This window comes from Dendropsophus ebraccatus, chromosome 9, assembly GCF_027789765.1.
Source record: "Dendropsophus ebraccatus isolate aDenEbr1 chromosome 9, aDenEbr1.pat, whole genome shotgun sequence".
Classification (NCBI taxonomy): domain Eukaryota; kingdom Metazoa; phylum Chordata; class Amphibia; order Anura; family Hylidae; genus Dendropsophus; species Dendropsophus ebraccatus.
In genome coordinates, this window is record NC_091462.1 from 89,452,113 (window position 1) to 89,476,147 (window position 24,035).

Here is a 24,035-nt window from a genome sequence, read left to right on the forward strand (position 1 = left end):
ACTATCTGCCACCTGCGATTACGCCTACAGACCTCTGCCTGCACTATCTCCTGCCTACTGCTCCTGCCACGCCTCGCCTGCCGTCACTAGCAACCAAGCCAGGGGTAGCGACCTGGGGGTCGCCTGCCGCAGCAAGTCCATCCCGCCTTGTGGCGGGCTCTGGTAAAAACCAGCGGCCCCTTAGACTCCGCTCCCTGGTGAGGTTAGTGCCTTCGCTAGTGACGGTTCAGTGGATCCACGACTCCAGGCTTTACATACAGTATTTATTTTGCAATGATTTATTTACATTTTTATTTTCAAAATAGACTTTTTATAACCTGTGAGATCACAGGATGATCAGTGCAGAAAAATCTGTTGTAACATTGATGTGGAGGTAATAAAAAAATAAAAAGGAGGCAGAAGGATCACCCATAGCTCTTAGTATGCAATCAATTCCTAGGAAGAGGACATGATGTACCCACACATTTCAATACAGTTGGCCAGGAGGGTGATTATATTCTATAGAGTCACATATACCTAGCATTGTAGATCTTGGCTCATCAAGCAACCTTAATATACTGTTACAGGTAAAAAAAAAAAATCCAATTTTGTATTGATCATAATCCAAGAATACGCAGGTTCCTTTTGCATAGGAGTTGGCAGGATTCTTTGCTTGGGGGGTAGGGATTCTTGGACTACAATATTATATCTACAGTAGTGATTTACTTCGCTGGCCGTAGTATTTTACGCTTTTCCCCATTCTTTATTTCTCAGCTCGTTCCTCCGGATCTTCCCACTGACTGTCTTTGGTAGTTGTCGAACAAATTCAATCTATTCCAAAGAAAAAGAATAAAGTACAAGTTACATGGTATCATCTGTGAAGCTGTTTATGTACAGGAGATACAGACCTTTCTGGGGTACTTGTAAGGGGCCGTCACTTTCTTTACATGTTCTTGTAGATCTTTTGTCAGTTTCTCTTGGTCATGTGCAGTGTATGTAGGAGACAAAACCACAAAGGCCTTTACCACCTGTCCATTAAAGACATCATGTGAATTAGGTTGCTCTGCTCTTTTCCTTCTGTGTCTTCATACACTATCTAAATTGTTCTTGTAGGTCCAGTCACTTTCTCTTTGTGGCAATATTGGTCTAATGGTGCGTTAACACAGAGAGATTTATCTGACAGATTATTGAAGCCAAAGCCAGGAATGGATTTGAAAAGAGGAGAAATCTCAGTCTTTCCTTTATGACCTGTTCTCTGTTTATAGTCTGTTCCTGGCTTTGGCTTCCATAATCTGTCAAATAAATCTCTCTGTGTAAACATACCATAAAGATGCACTTTGTATAAGCAACCACATCAGTTCATGATGTGAACTGACACCAACCTTCTTATGAGTGTCATCTACCTGGACTCCTACCCAGCAACCTTATTAGCTGACCTCATGAGACTCCACCACCTCTCTCTACAGAGCCAGAGGATTCATACTAAGGGGGACATTTATCATTTGCACCTTTTTTTGCGAATATTTTTAGCACTGTGCACTGGCTTATATGTTTGCAGCCTAGTAAGGTATTTATGAACATTCACATGTTGGTTCATAAATCACCTGCTATAGCTTCCCTGGCGCTGTGCATTTTACTGCAGGTATTCATGAATTGACCCTGGTTAAAAAAGTTCCGCTACCCTGGGACTGGAGTACAGATGCGAACGAAAATGCGAAAATTTCAAAATTCTCACATGATAAATCCCGGCTGAGAATATTCTTACGGATAACCACGCCCACAAATGTCAAGAAGGCAAAAAACTGGAGTAAGCTGTCATATTCACACATACACCGAGCTACACTGTTTAGTAAATCTGACGAAGGGCTGTGCACATCACACTTACGCCAAAAAATACTAAGGAGCACAAGGTACACTGCTTTATACATGTCCCCCTAAGTGTAGACAGAATTAGGAAATAATTTTAGAAGGCAAATACGAATCATCATGGCTGGGAACCCATGCCTCTCACTTCCACTGAAACAGGTAAGCATACGGTATACACAAAAATCTACATTATTATCTAATCGTAGTTTATGCTGCACTATAGCAGCAACACAAACAATCTGGAGTGCTAGTTTAATGTCTGTGTCCTATAGTTATAGGAGGCAAAATACAATATTTTAGTAAAGCGTTAGCTAAAGGTTACCTCTCCTCTGACTGGGTCAGGGCTGCTAACCACTGCAGATTCTGCAACAGCCGGGTGCTCTATCAAGGCGCTCTCTATTTCAAATGGTCCAATACGATATCTAGATGGATAAGGGAAAGTCATTCATTCATAAAGGCCTACATAATTCTGTGATTTTTTTTTCTTTCTCATGATGCTTCAAAAACTCCAGAGCAGTTTCAGAAATAACAAGGGGGATTTATCTGTGCCATTTTGATACTATAGGTCTATTGTGCTGAAAAAAAAGATTATATTTACCCAGAAGATAGAATTACATCATCCGATCTTCCAACAAACCAGAAATAGCCATCTTTATCTTTTACGGCTCTGTCCCCAGTAAGATAAAAGTCTCCTCTTCGGGTTGAGGCAGTTTTTTCTGGGTCACCCTATTGCCAATAGATATGAGAGGTTTGTTTTTCTTACAAAATTTGCTAATTTACCATCATCTCTATAGATGGGGGCCACACTAAGTTTACATGTTACTATTTTACTATGTGCTTAGCACCCAAACCCTCCTTGATGAAAAGACGTATCTTTAGGACATGTCAAAAGTTTTCTGCTATGGCAGTTACACTTAAGGCTATATTCCCACTTCGTAATAATATCGAGCAGGCGCCTGTCTCGTTAAATAGAGACAGCAGCCTTCCCCGATATTAGTGGGAACATAGCCTAACAATGCCTCCAATACAGACCTATGAGTCTCCATAGTAACAGACAACAAACATAGAATGTGTAGTCTGATCCTGCAGTCCTACTTACTTCCATTTGTCCATTTGTCGTTAACCTGCAGAATGTATATCAGCAAAAAGTAAGCAAGACTGCAGGATAGGCCTACAGGGCTTGTTTGTAGTCTTAGGCCTCTTTCATGAATAAGTAATGTTTCTTCTGTCCATAATGTCAATAATTTACAGGTGTCAATCTATATTGCATCTGTTTTTTGCACAGACCCATTGATTTTTATGATCGATTCGTAATGGCTCGTCCTATTTTTTTGTGGCATGGATCCAGTAGCGGATTATAATAGGTTCATTTTGGGCGGTAGCCTGGGGCCCTGAGCTCCTGGAGTCCCATGGCCACCCAAAGAAACTTATACTTTCAGTAGTGTATTGTCTCCTGGCTACAGTTCTGCCATGATTTGCCAAAAAATGCTGCTTTTTTTTACTGCAATTTTGCACAAATCAGGGCATCATGACATTATTTATCCTGTACTATGAACACCACACTAGTGCTGCCATAGTTACAGTGGGATGGGGGCCCAGGCTTGGTGAACAGCCCGGGGCCTATGGTAAAGTTAATCCGCCCCTGCATGGATCTATGTCTATTACAGTAGATATGTGACAATAGGCCCATAGAAACCCATATAGAACAACAGATTCAGTTTGATGGACAGATGTGTGAAAGGAGCCTTACCATGGAGACACATAGGTCTGCTTGGTTGCTGTAGACTTTTTATCAAGTTTATGTTCAGAGTTGATTTCTTTTTTTTTGTTTTAGATGGTTAGGGACAGTAAAAAAGGGGCCACAAAGGCAAATAGAGCCAAGAGGTTGTTATAAATATGCTCACGGTGTATTGAGAGAAAAGATAAAAAGGTTTTTGAGGTGCTATGCGGATTCCAATATCACCCTCCTGATCTGGGGGTAACACATTGCCATCAGTATCCACTATCTAGAATGATAAAATAGTTATTAAACACATAAAATAAACAAATTCAAAAATACACCAGAACCACTGTGTAGACCACCTAAGCAACTAATTAAGAGATTGTGGGTACAGCTCCTATTACTGAACGCTGGGATTGTGCAGAAACAATGTCCCCCATTGTGTACAGGTAGGAATGGAACATATTGTAAAGAATACTTAATATTAGTTTTGGTCACATATCTCAATTTTGCACAATTTTTGTGCACATTTTTTTTCCTGTATAGAAGACTGTTATAATGTCTAATCATATACTTGTTTTGGGTATATTGCTAAAGACTGTTTATACATTATATGCAATAATATAGTTCAAAGGGTTATCCAACATGTCCGCTTTCTTGTAGAAACAGCATCACCCCGGTCTTCAGTTTGGGTGTGGCTTTGCGGCTCAGTTCCGTTGAAACAAATAGAGCCGAATTGTAATACTACACTTAACCTGAGGACAGGGGTGGGGCTGTTTCTGTAAGAAAGTAACTATGTTTTTTGTTTAATTGTAGATACCCTTATTTAAAACCTGGCATGAAGAAGAGCTCTCATATTTCGCTTCTTGCTTCATTCATACTAGTTACAGAGATCTAAGTACCTGGACGTCGTAGCCTGGAGAAGGTTTGCCCATGGAACCAGGTTTTATTTTCATTCCTTTGAAAGTTCCACATATCAGGACCTAAATAATAATAATAATGACTGTAGTTAGTTGGGTCCATGCTGCTTTATAATACCTCATTCACCCTTAGGGAGCATTCACACAATCTCCGCAATCTGTTGGTAACATGAATGGTGTCTGCGGAGTGGACCTCGGAGCTCCTTGCGCCATGATTAATTATGATGTTGGGAGCTCCGATACTATTTGAAAGTTTGTGTATGTGTACCGACACAGCCGCACAGCTGTGTCAGTACATCGACACGAACATTTAACAGAATCACAGCTCCCAAGATCCCAATTAATAATGATGCAAGGAACTCCAAGGTCTACTCTGCAGACACCATTCATGTTACCAACAGATTGTGGAGATTGTGTGAATGCCCCCATACCAGTATGTGTTGGCTCGTGTCCCTATGATATATAGCCTAAGCCTTTAATATTCTGCATGGACACCCTCCCATGTGTGTTGCATATATAACGTGTTTATTTGGATGTTGTATATCACATCATCGTCTGTTTTTTTGCCATATAAAGGGCCAAAAATAGCTGGTTTACAGCTAAAAATGTTTAATATTGAGATATATAGCAGTCAGTGGAAAACGCCTGGTAGTTGCCACTAAAGTCTCACTCCTGGCACCCTGCTGATTGGCTGTATGACAAGGCCATGGCACTTATGTGATAAGAAAAAAGCATCCTGAATAGAGGAACCTACAATCTATACTAGATGATAGCAGAGCTACCAACAGTATTAAAGGGGGACTCTGGCGCAGTTGTTTTATTTCAAATAAACTGGTGTCAGAAAGCTATGCAGATTTGTAATTTACGTCTTTTCAAGAAAAAAAATCGGAAATCTTCCAGTACTTATCAGCTGCTGTATTTCCCGTAGGAAGTGGTGTCTGTATTCTCAGCAGTCTGACACAGTGCTCTCTGTTGCCACCTCTGTCCATGATAGGAACTGTCCAGAGCAGGAAAGGTTTCCTATGAGGATTTGTTACTGCACTGGACAGTTTCTGACCTAGATGGCCAGACAAGAAAAAATACACCACTTTCTGCAGGACATACAGAATGGCGCAGGGAAGCCTGTGCCGCAGTCCTTTTTTTGAACCGCGGCCCAGTTTCTGTGTATGGCGCCGTCCTATTCACGGGCACCGGGCCGGGGGGGTGAAGCCGGAGGAAACCAATCAATCAAGAATCAATGGAGCCACATCATACAGGGGCAGGGGTTTCCTCCCACTGGGAGCGGGCCGGCTCGTCTCCAGTGCTTCACCCCCAGATGGTGCGCGGGAATAGAATGGCGCCGTACACAGGAAACGGGCCGCGGTTCAAAAAAAGGACTGCAGCACAGGCTTCCCAGCGCCGTTCTATACATGGGCAAAACTTACAGTGAATGTACCTGATGATGGTATATTCGTTTTAAGTAAATTACACGTCTATATAGCTTTCTGACAACACTTGATTTCGAAGGGGTAAAAATCGCCAGAGTTCCCCTTTAAGTGCTGATCCTGTTACCTAAAGATAATGAATGGGCAAATAACCATCCATACAGCCATGTACAGCACATTATAACAAGAGGGAAACAATGAGACTATGACAGGGGGTGGTCACTTGGCCAATGAGTAGTGGTTTTGGTTGCAGTATAGTTCAGTAATATAAGTACCAGCCAAAAAGATGGGTTTTGATGCATAAAACTTTAAAGCCTTAGAGTCAGTCTAATAATCCAAGGCTGATCCTGTCAGAATAATACCACCTTTAAGGGAGAAGTCCCAAGAAATTTAAAAAAAAGGCAGACGGGGGTGCGGGAAAATAATAAACAAAGTAAACTTACCCATCCTTGTGCCCCGTAGTGCTGCTCCTGAGTCCCATTGTCCTGCAGCTCTTCTAGCTGCAATGGCACGTGCCCAGCTGAGTGATTGCCTGCTCAGCCAATCAGTAACTGGAGCAGGACACTGTCACTGACTGGCTGAGCGGGGATTTGCTCAGATGGGCTGTGACATTGCAGTTAGAAGAGCCAGGTACGTAATATACTTGGATTCCAGCCTGGGTCCCATTGACCATCAATAGGAACCTGGAGTGGCACAACAGAGGCACGAGAATGGATGAGTTTACTTGTTTATGATTACCTCAAACCCCCCTGTCTGCCTTTTTTCCATTTCCTGGTATTTCCTCTTCAACTCTCCAACCAGAACAAAGGCAAATATAAAAAATGAAAAATGGCCAAGCACTTAGTTGCACATAATAGAGTTTTATCCTGTTGTAACTTACGGTCTCAGTTTGACCATAGCCTTCATATATGTCAAGTCCCGTGTTCACTTTCCATTGCTCCATCACTTCCGGGTTGATGGGTTCCCCGGCGCTCACACAATGGTTTAGACTCTTAAATTTGTAACTTTATAAGTAAATAAATATACAGATAAAGATACAGATAATTCCTTTATCATGACTGCTGTATAAATGTTAGTCATTTAAAAAAAAAAATTATAATTTGATGTCTCAGAGATCGGTCAGGTTTGGGCATTCAGTCCTCCACCGATTGTTAGAATGAACCAGGAGAAGCTAGTAACTGTGCAATGCTCTACCTGTCTCTCTGCAGGAGAGGGAATCCATAGAAATATATGGAGCCCACCTCCTACAGTGAGCAGCCAACTAGATAGAGAAGCGGTCAGCTAAGCGCTTCTCCCGGCTAATTCTAGCAATCGTGGAGGTCTGAATACCCAGAGCCCAAATGTTTAAAGCTTTCGCCTTGTCTCTGTGATATGTCAATAATTTTTAAAATTATAGTAATGCTTAAAAATACAGCCATAGAATTCATCCATTCAGAGCTGCCTATTCCAATACACTGAGGGGATAGTAATCAGGGCACAGTTTTATCGGTCCTTCCGGAACACTAGTCAGCAGCTGGTTGCTTTATATTCTGGATACATCAGTGCCACTTTTAAAGGGCTCCAGGTAGGATTTTACCACAGAACATCAGACTTATTGTTGGATTCTAAATGATAACATCTTAGGGGATTCCTTATTATACAGTTTATTAATATAATTATTAGAACTCCAGACCTTAGTTTTCAATCTAATTCTGGGCTTTCTGCTTATTAAATCAATGGTATAGCTTATTGTTACCTTTCCAGGTTGCATAGCACTAGCATCCGGTAGGCGGTTGGAGGTGCACAGAAGGCAGTGACAGGGTAGTTGGCCAATGTCTATATAAATGAGGAAAACTTTGTTTTAAGTGCAATTCAACTAATATACCATATAAAACTTCTGCAGATGCTGCTGGAAGCTGACTTAAAGGCATACTATCAGCAGGTTTGTACATGCAAATGATCTTCTTATGTGCCTTAGTTTCCGCAGTGCCGCTTTTCACATTTCGATGCATTTTGATCAAAAGCAAATATGCAAATGAGCGATTAGGTGCACTGGGGGCGTTCCCGGCCCCTTAGTGCACCATCCCGCCCTCTGGCTCGCATGCTGCTTCCTACTTATGCATACTAATATATGTATAAGTAGTGACGTCTCTCTGCTCTCACCAGATCTTGCGGAGCAGCCCGGCACCATACATGGGGCGTTTACTGTGCATGTGCAAGATCTGGTGAGAGCAGACATGCATGACTATTTATGCATATATTAATGTGCATAAGTAGGAGGTGGGCAGGCGGGATGATGCACTGAGGGGCTGCCAAACACCTCCAGTGCACCAAACAAGCTCATTTGCATATTAGCTTTTGATGAAATAGTGAAAAACTGTGGAGGAGGAATGTAAGAAGACCTGCGCTAGAAAAAGCAACTCTGCAGGTTTGTATGTAAGAACCTACTAATAGTTTCCCTTAAGGGGGTGTCTGATGGGATCAAGTGCAGACATGGTAAAAATATTAAATAATGTGCCTATTACTTAGAGACTGCAGGACAATACTGCAGGTACATTGTCCTCTTCTGATGCGGGCGATAGATGGAATTCCTGGAAGTGCCGTAGACTGCATTGTAATTGTGTTGCAATGAAGTCTATGGTGCTTCCGGGACTTCTGTCCCCTGCTCGCATTAGAAGATTACAGTGTACCTGCAGGACTTTTCAATATATTTTGCCTCCTTTTTCTAGTCCTCTCTCAACACACATGAAATGCCAAAGAAGCAGCTCGCCTATTAAAACAGGAATTGGCCAAGCAGGCATTGCCTCTATTTCCCATGTATTAAGAGGGGACCAGAAGTGGAGATCTGCAATAACCTGGTAAGCGTCACCCTACCTACCCTACCACTGCAGTAAGCGTCACCCTACCTATCCTCTATCGATCCTGAGTTACTGCTTGTGTTATAGTCCAGAACTACATTCACAATCCTGTATGCTTTAGAGCTGAAATCTCCAATTAGCTCTTACTGTCTGGTAAGGAATATATTTAAAACAGACACTAATCTGTAATCTGAGATATAAGTAATTAGGCCGAAGTGTAAGGAAACATTTATCCAAGAAATATAATGTGGATATTAAAAGCATTTGAAAACTGCACCGATTTGCACACAACCACATCTCAATTTCTGGCCATATAGCGGCTGCTCTGTGGGACCTTATGCAAACATGTCAAACAAATTAAGGATCTGATAAATGTTTGGGTGTCTTGTCATATTGACTTGCTTTGTGTATTAAGGAATCGCTCTTTTAACTTACTTCTAATATTACGGTTGGGTCAAATCGAGGCATGTAGTGAGCAAACACACACGAGCCTTGAATCCAAGGAGCAAAAACACTGCTCCATGCAGACTTCGCCCAGCCCGTGTCTGATGTATTCCAGAACACATCTGAAGGGGTTAAATCCAGCCAATACCTGTATGGACACAATAATTACACAATGATTCTGCATACGTTTCACCAAGAGACACCACAGACCAGTAGTTAGCACATATAAACCTTACCACTTCCAACAATCTTGTAAAAAAAATACTATAAGGCCTCGTTCACACTATGTTTTTTTGTTTTTTTTATAAAACAATGGCCGTTGTTGCAGGCTTGCAACAACAGCCGTTGTTTAAAGCGACTCTGTACCCACAATCTGACCCCCCCAAAACCACTTGTACCTTCAGATAGCTGCTTTTAATCCAAGATCTGTCCTGGAGGCCGTTCGGCAGGTGATACAGTTATTGTCCTAAAAAAAAACAACTTTTAAACTTGCAGCCCGTGCCAAACGGGAGTATCTGTGCCCTAACTTTGCACCACCCCTCCGTTCCTCCTCCCCACCCTCTTTATCATTAGGAATGCTCTATGCAGATTGTCTGCTATTCGTCAGCTGTGTGAATACTGAACATGGGCTGGATTGTTAACCACCTGTGCAATGTTCATCATGGAGAAAATGTTCCAGTGGCATTCCTAATGATGAAGAGGGCGGGGAGGAGGGTCGGAGGGGTGGTGCAAAGTTAGGGCACAGATACTCCCGTTTGGCACGGGCTTCAAGTGTAAAAGTTGTTTTTTAGGACAATAATTGCATCACCTGCCGAATGGACCCCAGGACAGATCTTGGATTAAAAGCAGCTATCCGGAGGTACAAGCGGTTTGGGGGGGTCAGATTGTGGATACAGAGTTGCTTTAACGACAGCGGCTGGTCACATTAACTCCATCTGGCCGCACAGAAAAATCACATGTCTATTTTGTGCAGTCGCTATTCATTGAACAGCGGCTGCAAGAAATAGACTGTGCACACAATGTACAGTGCTGGCCAAAAGTATTGGCACCCCTGCAATTCTGTCAGATAATACTAAATTTCTTACAGAAAATTATTGCAATCACAAATGCTTTGGTAATAATATCTTCATTTATTTTGCTTGCATGAAAGAGAATGAAAAAATGAAAAGAAATGAAAGAATGTCAAAGTCAAATCATCGATCATTTTACACAAAAGTCCAAAAATAGGCCAGACAAAAGTATTGGCACCCTCAGCCTAATACTCGGTAGCACAACCTTTAGACAAAATGAACAACCGCTTTCGGTAACCATCAATGAGTTTCTTACAATGCTCTGCTGGAATTTTACACCATTCTTCTTTGGCAAATTGCTCCAGGTCCAAATTGCTCCAGATTTGAAGGGTGCCTCCTCCAAACGGCCATTGTTAGATCTCTCCACAGGTGTTCTATGGGATTCAGGTCTGGACTAGAGATGAGCGAACCTCGAGCATGCTCGAGTCCATCTAAACTCGAACGTTCGGTATTTGATTAGCGATGGCTGCTGAAGTTGGATAAAGCTCTACGGTTCTCTGGAAAACATGGGTACAGCCAATGACTATATCCATGTTTTCCACAGCCTTAGGCCTTAGGGCTTTATCCAACTTCAAGGGAACCTGTCACCCCCCGTGCCGGGGTGAAGGCTGCCTGACCCCCTGCTACAGCCCCTTATACTTACCCCATCTGGCCAAGTCCCGCTCCTGGAGTCGGTCCCGGGACGGAGATATTCTTGTCTGCTGAGATGAGTGCAACGTCCATAGAGAATAAATAGATCTGTCATTCTCGATGGGCGTTGGACTCATTTCAGCAGCGCGCGTGCCGGGCTTCCGACAAGGATATCTCCGTCCCGGGACCGACTCCAGGAGCGGGACTTGGCCAGATGGAGTAGGTATAAGGGGCTGTAGCTGGGGGTCGGGCGGCCTTCACCCCGGCACGGGGGGTAACAGGTTCCCTTTCAGCAGCCACCGCTAATCAAATGCTAAACGATCGGGTTAGGATAGACTCAAGCATGCTCGAGGTTCGCTCATCTCTAGTCTGGACTCATTGCTGGCCACTTTAGAAGTCTCCAGTGCTTTCTCTCAAACCATTTTCTAGTGCTTTTTGAAGTGTGTTTTGGGTTATTGTCCTGCTGGAAGACCCATGACCTCTGAGGGAGACCCGGTTTTCTCACACTGGGCCCTACATTATGCTGCAAAATTTGTTGGTAGTCTTCAGACTTCATAATGCCATGCACACGGTCAAGCAGTCCAGTGCCAGAGGCAGCAAAGCAACCCCAAAACATCAGGGAACCTCCGCCATGTTTGACTATAGGGACCGTGTTCTTTTCTTTCTTTTTCTTTCTTTTCTTTCCTTGTAAACGCTATGGGGAAGATTTATCAAACATGGTGTAAAGTGAAACTGGCTCAGTTGCCCCTAGCAACCAATTAGATTCCACCTTTCATTCCTCACAGACTCTTTGGAAAATGAAAGATGGAACCTGATTGGTTGCTAGGGGCAACTGAGCCAGTTTCACTTTACACCAAGTTTGATAAATCTCTCCCTATGTTGATGGCTTTTCCCCTAAAGCTCTACTTTTGTCACATCTGACCAGAGAACATTTTTCCAAAAAGTTTTTGGCTTTCCCACGTAAGTTTTGGCAAACTCCAGCCTGGCTTTTTTATGTCTCTGGGTCAGAAGTGGGGTCTTCCTGGGTATCCTACCATAGAGTCTCTTTTCATTCAGACGGCGACGGATAGTACGGGGTGACACAGTTGTACCCTCGGACTGCAGGGCAGCTAGAACTTGTTTGGATGTTAGCCGGGGTTCTTTAGCCACCATCTGCACAATCCTTTGTTGAAATCTCTGGTCAATTTTTCTTTTCCGTCCATATCTAGGGAGGTTAGCCACAGTGCCATGGGCTTTACACTTCTTGATGACACTGCGCACGGTAGACACAGGAACATTCAGGTCTTTGGAGATGGACTTGTAGCCTTGAGATTGCTAATGCTTCCTCACAATTTGGCTTCTCAAGTCCTCAGACAGTTTTTTGGTCTTCTTTCTTTTCTCCATTCTCAATGTGGTACACACAAGGACACAGGACAGAGGACAGAGGTTGAGTCAACTTTAATCCATTCAACTGGCTGCAAGTGTGATTTAGTTATTGCCACCACCTGTTATGTGCCACAGGTAAGTAACAGGTGCTGTTAATTACACAAATTAGACAAGCATCACGATTTTTCTAATACTACGTTTAGACGGAACAATAATTTGCCCGATCGTACGATTAACGATTTTGAAGTAACATGTTTTTTTTATAACGATCAGCGTTTAGACGGAACGATATATCATATGGAAAATTCGTTTTGCGATCGCTTAAGCCTATCTCGCACATAGGAAAAATCGGTGAATGACTGTTTACACAGAACGATCTGCGAATTTTTTGCGAACGACGATTTAAGAACATGTTCAAAGATCAAAATGAACGATTTCTCGCTCATCGTTCGATCGTTCGCTGCGTTTACACGTACGATTATCATTCGAATATGATCGTTATCGTGCAAATTCGCATGATAATCGTTCCGTGTAAACGCAGCATAAGAGTGCCAATACTTTTGTCCACCCCCCTTTTTTATGTTTGGTGCGGAATTATATCCAATTTGGCTTTTTGACAATTATTTTTGTGGTTTTTCCATTGAAGACAAATTAATTGAAGAGATTAATACCAAAGCATTTGTGATTGCAATAATTTTCTGGAAGAAATTGAGTATTATCTGACAGAATTGCAGGGGTGCCAATACATTTGGCGAGCACTGTAAAGTGCGGCTCCCAGCCATACTTTACATTGTCTGCAATAGCTAATTGGAGTGCGGGCACACTCAAATGTGCCCGCATTCAAATTAAGTTCAAGTGATGTTCACCCGGTTAATACTGCAGTATCGGCCGGGTTAAACATCTCAGTCAGCGGACGTTCTGTGACACGGCATGGCCGCTGTTTTTCCATGTGTGAACATGGCCTAAGAATGTTTTTTTTTATTAATGTCAATAGGGTTGCACTCTTATAGAAGGGAGTTAAAGGGTTATTTTATGATTAGAAAAAAAAACTGCTAATTTCTTACAAAAACAGCGCCACACTTGTCCTCAGGTTGTATGTGGTATTACAATCCAGCTCCATTCTTTTCAATGGAACGGTGCTGTAAAACCACACTCAAACTGAGGACTGGAGTTGTGCTGTGTCTAGTAGAAGGTGGACATGACCACTTTAAAAGACAACTTTCCAAGAACATATAGTGAGAAGATTTGTAGCACAAATATAGATTAAAAATAGATTATTCAGCTCCATGCACATGTGGGCCCTTGGACAGTACAGTCATAGTTGGGCCCTGTTTTCCTAGATCCTTGGCTTGAGAAGTCTGGAGCATACTTACCCTAATGACATGGAGCTATGCTGATGCTGGTGCCAGCTCTGTCTTAACCAATGAATTGTAGTTAAGGAGAATAAATGTAATGCAACATATATAATCTCTTCCATTTATACTTACTTTCCATTGACAGTCAGTCCTAGCCCATAGCTGCAGTGACTGTGTTCTGTCATTTTTGGAGACCCTGTAGTGCCACTGGTAAAGTAAATGGTCATCGGCTCTGTACTCCTTGTCCTAACACACGTATACTCGTCGTTGGCTGCCCTTAAATAAGTGTAAATACATCACATTACAATTTATTACATGATCATTGCTGACTTAATCAGTACATGCCAATAGGATAGGACGTACTTGTAGAGATCTTGAAAATTCAGCCACCCGTCTCTCTTTCCAGACATAGTCATTTTGGTCTTCAGCAATGGAGCTTGGGCTGAGATGGTGTCTACAGTTGGTGCCAGTTCTTGGCTGGTGATGATGCATCTCGCTCCTGATGTGTGTAGCCTGTGTAGAATGTCCTTTGCTGTAAGTTGTGTTGTCCCAGGAATTAAAACCAGACCTGTGAAGTAAATATGGAAACCTTAGATGGGACAACCTAAGATGAGGACATATTTGTGGTGGATTGTTTATGGTCAAGTCCCCAATAATATGTATTGTTGCAGATATCGCTTGAGGAGGCTGACAATTGTGATACCAGAGTTGGAGTTTTCCAATTATTTAGATTGATGATCTTGCAGTAAGTTACCTCAGGACCTCCAGCACCTATGAGAAGCAGGGTATCAAGCCTCAGGTTGCCTCTTTACTGCATGACCACAGTGCCAAAGACTCTGAATAGAGTGGTGCTCCTGCATGCACCCTGCAGCCCAATACAAAGTCAAAAGCTGAAGGAAACAGCCAATGACTGTATTTAGATGAATGGTGAATGGTGTGGTACAATCCTCCCCGATGCAGGTCTACTATGCCATAGGCTGTATCCATGTTTTCCAGGCAGTGTTATGGCTGCATCCACCTTCTCCAATCACCGGGATTCAAATGCCAATTGGTCGGGTTTGAACAAACCTCGACTTTCGGCACGTTTGCTCATCTCTTCTTGGAACCCATCTTATACGATTGTCTAAAAGACTGCTTTTGACATGTAGACAGGTCCCTTAGCACCCTATTACACTGGACGATTATCGTGCGAAAAATCGTTATACCGTTCGAATTTAAACGATAATCGTTCTGTGTAATTGCAGGCAACAATCATAAAATTGTTTGTACGTCGTTGATTTAGATCTGAACCTAAAATTATTGTTAATTGTTTGCTAATCGTTCGCTGTAATTCCGCATTTTTTTCACTAATCGTTCAGTGTAATAGCACCTTGCCAATTGTTTTTCTTAGATCAGAAGGAATAAACTATAGCAATAACGATCGTAATAACGATCGTATCTAACGACCATCAATCTGTGTAATATGGTGAACGTTTTCAGGTTAACGATAAACAATCTCATTTGCGATCGTTTATTGTTAATCGTTAAAAACCGCTCCATGTAATAGGGCCCTTAGTCTACCTACCGGCTCTAATGCATGCAACATTGAACAGCCACCACTCCGGTAACCGAGGTAGAATCACAATAACTCTGTCCCCTGGTTTCAAGTTACAAGCATCAGAGAGTATATTTGCCACTTTCCTGGAGTGAAACCCCAACTCATCGAAGCTCCATTTGACCTCTTTTCCTTGACCATCTATCCACCACAAAGCAGGATTGGAATGTCTACTGCCATCCTGGGAAAAGACCATAACAATTACTAATACCGTGCAACCATATACATCACCGTTTTTATGTTGTTAGAGGTCCCTTTAAGAAAGAATCGTGGACAATCACCTTATCTGCAGCAGTCCATTTGTCTAAGATGTCGCTTGCAAAGTTAAAGTATTCTGGCAGATCAAGTTTGTAAGTCGACCTAATATCTTCATAATCTGAGAAATTCTGAGGGGTATAAAACTTTTGGCTCGTGCTGAATAATCTGGAGCAGACCCTTGCGGTAATATAGGTGGTTAAGCGTTTAACTTCAAGGATAATTTTCATGGTAGTTCAGATCAGGTCCCTGTATAGGAAGAAAAAATAGACTTTGTATTAATAAACTGGACATTAGAGATGAGCGCAAATTGATCATGCTCGAGTGTGATCGCTTGACATTTGAAACTGGTGGCTAAAAAAGTTGGATGCAGCCCTAAGCCTGCCTAGAAAACATTTGGACAGCCATAGGCCATAGGCTGTATTCCAGGACTCCCTAGGACTGCATCCAACTTCGGTATTCAAATGTCGAGCGATCACACTCAACTCTACTGGAACATGAATGCAAATAGAATATTTAAATGTGGCACGAAAAATTGCCCCTTTAAATATAGATCCCATGGTGCATTCATCTCTCCATCCCTTACCCCATATGATCCTAGTCTAGCATGGATGAGGATTCATACATCTGTGTAAAAATCCTTCACCCCTTCTAACATTTCAGGTCCATCTAGTTCAAAATGTTAGGTAGATAGTATGAAGCTGTCTCAGTAGCTGAGCTGGCTCCATACACAATGGGTGGAAGCCTGGAGATAACTTCAGTCCTAGTGGTTTAAAGGGAACCAATCAGCCCAGTTGGGCTGATATGATTCCCTGAAGCACTGTATACAGCTCCTAGGCAGCTCATGGCACGCACCGGCCGTGGCTGCAGCAGTAGCTGTATCCTGGAGAAAAAGAGGTTTTATTACCGAGGCTTCAGGCAGAGGAGGAGGAGGTAGTCATCTGGGTGGCTCCCCGCCCGTGTCTAGTCACCTCTCTCTGCCTGCACTCTGAGGGGATGATTGACAGACAGAGAGGCCCATTACTGACCTCTTCCTGTCAATCATCCCGCCAAGTGCGCTGACAGGTAGAGAGCGGTGACTAGACACCTACCCACCTCTGCCTGCCGCCCTGGTAATAAAAGTTTCTGCTGCAGCCGCGGCCGGTACGTGCCCCAGGCTGCTCAGGAGCTGTTTATGTAGTGTCCTACCACGGGTGTTACTATTGGTTACACCCTTCGAAAAAGCCTGTACTTATTGTGTAAGGGTGGTGATGGAGGTAATGGTAAAGTTTCGCCACTAGATGCTGCTATTATAGAAGTGTGTATTCAGATGCTGCACAGCTGAAGTATGTAAGGGTTATTATTTGTTTGTGTGTCACATGGATCTGTGAACCTATAGGAATCTGTTCTTCTCTCATATAATCTTTCTCTTCACATCTTCTATTGCACTCTTCACCCACTTTTCACCGCACTTTAGATACGCTGAGGAAGGAAGTCACATGGGTGTGGGAGGTGCTTAAGTCTTTCGTGTTGGACATTGTAGAGGAAGGACGCAAGCTAGACAGCTCTCTACAGGGGTCCTCTCTGGGCCCTGGCCCTCTGCCAGGTCCCCTACTCTAGTCAGTCTTAGTCAGAACCCTGTATAGGTAGGACGCAAGACAGGACACATCTAACAGTTTCTATTCAGTAAAGCTACACAACACTATTCAGTGTTAAAGCCTTACAAGAGAGGACAAGTCAGAGACAACCTCAACCCACGCCGTGGACATGGAGAGTCACAGAGCAGGACAGTATCCACAGACAGCAGTAAGCTAGGAACTGATCCGGATAGAGCAAAGTTGCTAAGGCCTATGAACTCTATCTCGCAGCGTAGTTGTCAGCAGGGAACCCTCAGCATTCCGTTCATCCCAGGTAACAAGGTCTGGGGCCTGTGTTACCCTCTAGGATGGGTCCCCCAAATCTAGTGGGCATGACGTGGTGCGAAGACCCAAAGGTCAATACACGGGCACAGGTATTCTCTTCATCTTCTTCAAAGTATTCTTCTACCTCATCCTCCAACATCCCGGCAGAGCACAGTACTACTTGGGTTGAGACTCTCACAACATCCTCCTATCTGCTACTCTGATTCTTTGGATCTCTTCGTACACTACTCACTCGGTACGACTGTACGCTCTACTACATTCCTATCGCAGATCTGGTTGCTGTATTGTCAAGTATTTGTCTACAAGTATTATCAAGTGTATTATCAAGTGCTTTCTCAAGAGAAACCTATACTGTCAAGTGATAGCTGTATAACATGCTGCACACAAGTTACTTCTAAAGTAAAAACAGGCTTATTTAAGTAAAAGAGACTGTGCGATTCTTCACCCCACACCAACACAGTATACATTACAGCCTTGGGACACTTCCCCTTTCTGTGGGTGGCAGTTCTGATAGTCCGGGAGGGTGACTACACCACTCTGGCCAACAGTGACATCATCCCAAGGGACCCGGTAGCAACCCGGCAGGACACTGACCACAGGGAAAAAAGGTACAACCGGCCTTATAAAATAAAAGCCAGCACAACTGTGTGACTTCTTGGCACTGGCGTCACGAAGTAACATCTTGAGGTCCGGCTGTATCTCGGCCAACCACCACCGGAGTGGCATTACACTTCACCACCTAGCAAATGACCGGCCAATCCTCCGACACAACATCACCGGAGGGCTCACACCACATATACAGTGCTCCAGTGAACCATATCAGCCCTTACATTTTTTACACTATTACAAATAAAAACACTTTTTAATGAAAAACATGGTTTGCTAGTTGTTTTTTATTGCTGTGCGTGTTTTTTCATCTTTTTATTTTTTTATGTCTCTCTAGGGGATGTCGTAATGCAATTTGCTGATTGCTTGGATAATGCATTGGTATACTCCGTAGGTAGCCATGGCAGACACGGCGGCTTTTGTTAGGTCCCAGGCTAACGATGGGTAACACAGGGACTCTGCAGTGGCAGCAGGTCCCAGCTGTATATTACTACCAGGCTCCTGCTGCTTGATCAAGTGAACACAGGGACAGTGCCCATGTTGTCAGGATGACCAGACTCTAAGGGGGGATTTATCATTGTGCCCCCCTGGCGTATGCCACAAAAAAGGGTGAGATTCGCCCCTTTTCCTTGGCGTACCCCTGCCATATTTTCCTAAGCACTAACAATATGCACTTACAGTTAAATGCGGTGTACTGACAGAGCAAGGAGCCATTGGCTCCCTTCCCTGCCAGGCACTCAGGTGACCCTAGGCAATAATAAGCGCCTGCTCTCTCCCCCTGAGCTCAGGGGAAGAGTGATGTCACTCAAGTGCTGCTTTCAGAATGGAGTGGTAGTGGAGACACCAGAGCACTGCGCAGGACTCAGGTGAGTGTGGGTGTTTTTTTTATACTACAAAGTGGAGTTCCCTTGTGAGGATTACCAAAATGAAGGAAACTATTGACTTGTAGAGGCTTATCGTTAGGGCCCAGATGGGCTAACTACCCAGGGGGTCTACCTACAGGGTGGGAAGCCTACATGGGGGATACTACCTACTAGGGGCCTTCTTACAGTATGGATGCAAAAGGGGCCTAACTACCATGTGGAGTCACATAGGGGGCCTAACTATATGGATGCACAGACAAGGCCCAACTACTATATCTGCCCAATACAAAAATACCTCCTTCATTCCATCTTCAAGAGGGGACTAGCTAAAATTTCTCATGAGCTCACCATCACAACTGGAAATTCAGACAAAGGATCAGGGAATAAAGCCCATTTACTCCAGTTTATACCAGTCCCCAAGCTGTTTAGGAAACTGTTAGTTTAAACTTAGAGAATATGTAACCCTGCTTTCCTAGGTGTCTGAATGTCAATATTGCCTATTTAGGTAGTAAAGACTTTTTACTGACAGTCTAGGCAAATGGGACATACATGATGGACTCCAAGTCTTATGGAGCTATACACCCTCCCTATAAAGTGTTAGATGGTGTGCGAGTTACTTAGCTTTCCTGGGTTCCTGCAAAGCTAATCTGCCTGGAGCAAGAGGGATTTATCAAGGTAGATTTCATTTTCAGCCGTCTCTATTACACCCCCATGTAGTTTGTATTCCTGCTTTTCCAGGACCCTAAAAGGTAAATCTGCCTAGCTAGGCAGATTTACAATTTTGGAGATTTAGCATAACATGGTAGACTTGTCAATTACAGCTTTTTCTGGCTCTTGGATAATAAATCTACTTATTCTATAATATGAGAATTGGGGACCTAGGCAGATATGGCGACCCAGGAAAGCTGGGTAACAAAATTTGCAGGCTGTGATGGATGATAAATTAATCAAGTAAAATACCCAGGATGCATCTGTGATAAATTATGTGTATCATGCAGTATCAGTTCACCATTGTGACACCACAGTGTCCTTACTCAGCTCTCCCAGGAGCCTGAATGGAAAGTTTTTCTTGCTGTATAGGGTGTGTGGTGGTGGTGGTGGGGTGTATCACTGTATACCTAACTAAGCAAACTAAGAATTCAGCTGTCTGTTTATTCTTACATAAGCATTCTCCTAGGCAATCAATATATCTTTCATCCAGTTTGTTAGATATAAACAGAAGCCATATAGTACAGAGTGATATCACTACTAGAAGACTGGTTATTAGAGAGTATTTCTGCAGGAAACAGAGCCCCTATCCATAGTAGATAATGCAGCATTATTGCACTATAGCAGTATGCATCGCCATCTACCAGTGCTTATAAGATTTCCTATATCTATGAGTTTTTCAACTTCGACATAGTAAGCAGAAAGATCCCGCACACAATAGTGATACTCACAGCCTGTCAGAGTCTCCAACTTCCCTTTCCTGACTATGTATGTGAAATGTCACAGAGCAGAAGGGGCTGCCCCTGGCTGAGGCACCACCTAGGAGGCAGAGTTACTTACTATTAACTATTCTTCTGCTGTAAAGTTGAATGAACTCAATGCATCTGAATAATTGTTCTCATACTTTCCAAATCTTACATTAAAGAACTGAATAGACAGCTATATCCTAATACATATGTAATCTGCTAAGAACAGAACCTAATAGGTGCTGCATTATTGAGCACACTCAAGGTCATAGAGAACACATAGAAGGGTAAAGTGCCTTCAGCACGAAAGCCCAAAATAAAATATTAACGCAAAACGTTGTCAATGTAACAATTTATTAACCTTTATTGGATGGTTGTCAGTAGCTCTGTGTGTGCATGGCGGCCTGAGCAGAACGAGCAGTGATTACCATGACCACCACTAGCAATGTCAAATTGGTTGGTGTTCAACTCCCGCTTTCGTCCTTTCTTAGGGTATGTTCACACTGAGCAAATACGGCGGAATTCCACGACGGAGCTCTCCGCCGCGGAATACTTCCATGCTCAGTGTCCCGCTGTGAGTAAAGAGAGGGCGCGCACTCCTCTGCTGCCATCATTCTCCCCGCAAGGAAGTGACATGTCACTTCTTTGAGCGAAGAGCGGCGGCTGTGGAGGAGTGCGCGCTCCCCCAATGAGATGATATGACACACTGAGGCAGGTGGAATTATGCCTATTTTACTCAGTGTGAACATACCCTTAAAGGACCACTCTGGCCAAAAGTATTTTTTAATATGTTATTACTTATGGAAAGTTAGACAAATTCCTAATGTACATTAATTATGGGAAACGTACATATACTGCTATTTCCCTTAATTAAGTAAATCATGGAGACTTCAAATTCTCTGAAATACCGCAACGTCTCGAATCAGGTGTAATTCCAATGGAGTGTCCAGCAGGGGGCTCACTATTTATAGAATTCAATGAGTACCATTGACTTCTATGTATAGTGCTCCCCTGCTGGACACCCAATCAATGGCTGTCAATGTAAAACTGTATGCACATCCTGACACCCTGAAGCTGTAGAAAATCCTCACTTCCTAGTCTCTACTCCTCTGTCCTCCCCCTTCCTTCTGAAACTAAAGTCACATGATCTGTCTCTTCTGTTGCCAGGCAAGCTGTAACCCTTCATCTGTCACCCCGCCCACCACTGACATCACACCAATCAGTGAGCACCTGACCAAGGAGAGGGGAAAAAACAAAACAGTAACAGCCTCCTGAGCAGTATAGGGAAAAGGAAACACAGTTGTTTTATCTCTCTCGCGCTTTCTAATATATCTATGTAGGTAGGTAGATATTGTGTTGACAGTGTAAAGCAGAAGCAGACTGAGGCAGAGATGGGCTGATGCTACCAGATGCAGTAGCGGATTATAACAGTTCCGTTTCGGGCGGTAGCCCGGGGCCCAGGGCTCCTGGGGGGCCCATGACCACCCAAAAATACTGTATTGTCTCTTGGCTACAGTTCTGCCATGATTTGCAAAAATTGGTGCCTTTTTACTGCAACTTTGCACAAATCAGGGTATCATGACATTATCTATCTTTTACTATGCACACCATGTTAGTGCTGCCATAGATACAGTGGGGTTGGGGGGACCAGTCTTGATGAACAGCCCAGAGGTGGATACTTGGCTCTGAGGTCCAATGCATGCTGGGAGATGTAGTTCTCCAGCCAGCACCATCTTGGATATGGACCGGCTTTTAGAAAAACTTTTATCCTTAAAGGGTACATACACTTTTAGGTACCTTTTCTAGATACGGTTTTATGGAGAAGTAGCACTATATATGGTCATTATATAACTTATATATGAAGATTTCTGCTCTAAGGGCTACATCTCAAATCGTCTGTTTTCACGGATGTAGTAGATATAGACTAATATCAATGATATCTCCCAATGCACTTAAATAGGAGAGGAGATCCTGCTTTCCTGTAACCCTATTCCCCTTAAAAGCAGCAATGGGGGACATTACATGGCAGCACTGAACAGTGTAAGCTGTGAATCCAGTGCTGGGGTAAGATTTAACACTCACTACATGCTCCTGTACCTCTCTGTGCCTACCTGTGTCTGTTTGTCTCCCATCACCTCCCCACTATACTTATATGGACAGCTGGTTTATGTGTTTCGTATCACACCATGGATGCTTCCCTTGAGGACACTAGTGACCCTGTCTCTACAGGATTTGCCTCTGGTTATCTTGCAGTTCTCAGCTTGTTCTAGGAATGTGCTATGGACAGTAGCTGTCTGCACATAGTTACTATCAAGATATTATTATAGTGCCAAATTAATGTGTAACATTCTAAACCATAAAAGATGGAAGTTAAATATCAACTATGTACAGTATTAAAGCACTTCACGTTAGCTATTGCTAGTACAATATGTAAGACGACCTTCATATGCTAATGAGAAATCTTACCCTCATCTGTTAAAGGGATTGTCTTGCCATACATTCCCCTATGATAATTAGTCGGTCACATTCTTATAGTGAGCCTGTTAGCTTTTTCATGCTGTCTAAACTATGAGCACAGGCATGGGCACCATCACTACAATGCACTATGATTTATTCTTGAACACTGTGGCATTCTGGAGAAACCATACTATTAAAGATCAGCTGGAAACCAGGTTGAGGAGGTGGCTCTTTGCCACTTCTTCCTGCGTTACCGGTCTTAGCAGGTCTCTCTCTATGTGTGAAAGGCAACTGTCAGCCGAGGACCCAATTATCCGCTGATCATTGTCCTTTAACAGGGTGAAAAATCATTGAATCTGTACATTGCTCCATGTAATAGGTGATGCATGGCCGATGGTTGATTAAAGGGCAAAGAAAATAATAAAGATGTTTTATACTTACCTGTCCACGCTCGCTCAATGTTCTCCTGGCTTGTCTCCGGGATCCCCGCTCATAGTAGCCGCCGCTGACACTCCTGAACCAGTCTCTGCAGTGATGGCCCACGTCAGCATCCTTTTTTCACTGATTCCTGACGTGTAGCCCGACGTGCGGCCAAAAACGAGAAGTGAACATACCCTAACTTTCCTTATGTAATAACATATTAAAAAATATGTTTTGGCCGAAGTTGTTCTTTAAAGGGAATCTGTCAGCTGCAATTCACGTTCCAAACTGCTGACACTGTTAGAAAGCGGTTATGTCAGGGAGACACCTGGTACATTTCATATATCTGTCTGTGATTCTGGAATGTAGAAAAATGTTTTTATTATATAGTATGAAGAGTCAAAGAGGCGTTCCCAAGCTCCTGAAGTGCAGCAAGCTGTAAAACTTCCTTACATCCCCAGAACCTGCTGCAGACTCAGCTTCCAGGTGTCAATAAAGTTGGCAGGGGGGAGAGAGGAGACATTCCAGCTTACAGCTATTAAAGTGACTGTACCACCAGGCCCAGGCAGAAGCACTCTAGGCGGGCTGATCAATCCTTAGTGGGAAGAAACCCCAGCCCCTCCATGATGTGACTCCATTAGAATCAATGGAACCCTTTCATAGAGGGGCTGGGGTTTCCTCCCACTAAGGGTGGATCAGCCTAGCGCTGGGCGATATTGGCCTAAATCAATATCGCGGTTTATCGCACATGTAGCCGCGGTAACGATAATTCAACGATAATTATGTCACGCCCCTTTTAGCAAACCACACCCACTTGCCATGCCAAACTGGCGATATTTTGATTACAAAAAGTAAAAAAGAACTGAACAGCAACC

General features: G+C 43.3%; 2 protein-coding genes across 3 annotated transcripts in view; one reads left to right on the forward strand and one right to left on the reverse strand.

Moving 5' to 3' along the window:
• Positions 1–289: 289 nt before the first annotated feature.
• Positions 290–20,320, reverse strand: LOC138801228 (acyl-coenzyme A synthetase ACSM3, mitochondrial-like). 2 transcript variants are annotated; one of them, XM_069983805.1, is made up of 14 exons: positions 20,269–20,320; positions 15,486–15,708; positions 15,175–15,385; positions 13,974–14,178; positions 13,743–13,886; positions 9,182–9,338; positions 7,645–7,724; positions 6,790–6,913; positions 4,468–4,548; positions 3,750–3,851; positions 2,444–2,571; positions 2,168–2,267; positions 888–1,007; positions 290–810 (listed from the first exon to the last, which is right to left on the reverse strand). In XM_069983805.1, exons 2-14 carry the CDS (start codon positions 15,687–15,689, stop codon positions 724–726), a joined length of 1,743 nt encoding a protein of 580 aa, XP_069839906.1. In that variant the 5' UTR covers positions 15,690–15,708; positions 20,269–20,320; the 3' UTR covers positions 290–723. The 2 variants fall into 2 exon arrangements, with proteins under 2 accessions (XP_069839906.1, XP_069839907.1); XM_069983806.1 differs by lacking the exon at positions 3,750–3,851.
• Positions 1,951–24,035, forward strand: part of THUMPD1 (THUMP domain containing 1) — a 31,507-nt gene continuing 9,422 nt past the window's right edge. The window contains exon 1 of the mRNA XM_069983808.1: positions 1,951–2,004. Within this exon, the coding sequence (XP_069839909.1) occupies positions 1,966–2,004 (39 nt within the window). The 5' untranslated portion in view covers positions 1,951–1,965. The remainder of the gene's footprint in view (positions 2,005–24,035) is intronic.

What these genes read in the sequence shown, in the direction of transcription:
- LOC138801228 (XM_069983805.1), bottom strand. Translation starts at nt 15,689, where the DNA reads ATGAAAATTATCCTTGAAGTTAAACGCTTAACCACCTATATTACCGCA. An exon ending in GTGCTATGCAACCTGGAAAG is followed by an intron (nt 6,914 to 7,644) that starts GTAACAATAAGC and finishes TTACTTATAAAG; the next exon opens with TTACAAATTTAAGAGTCTAA. An exon ending in CTTACAAGTACCCCAGAAAG is followed by an intron (nt 811 to 887) that starts GTCTGTATCTCC and finishes TCTTTGGAATAG; the next exon opens with ATTGAATTTGTTCGACAACT.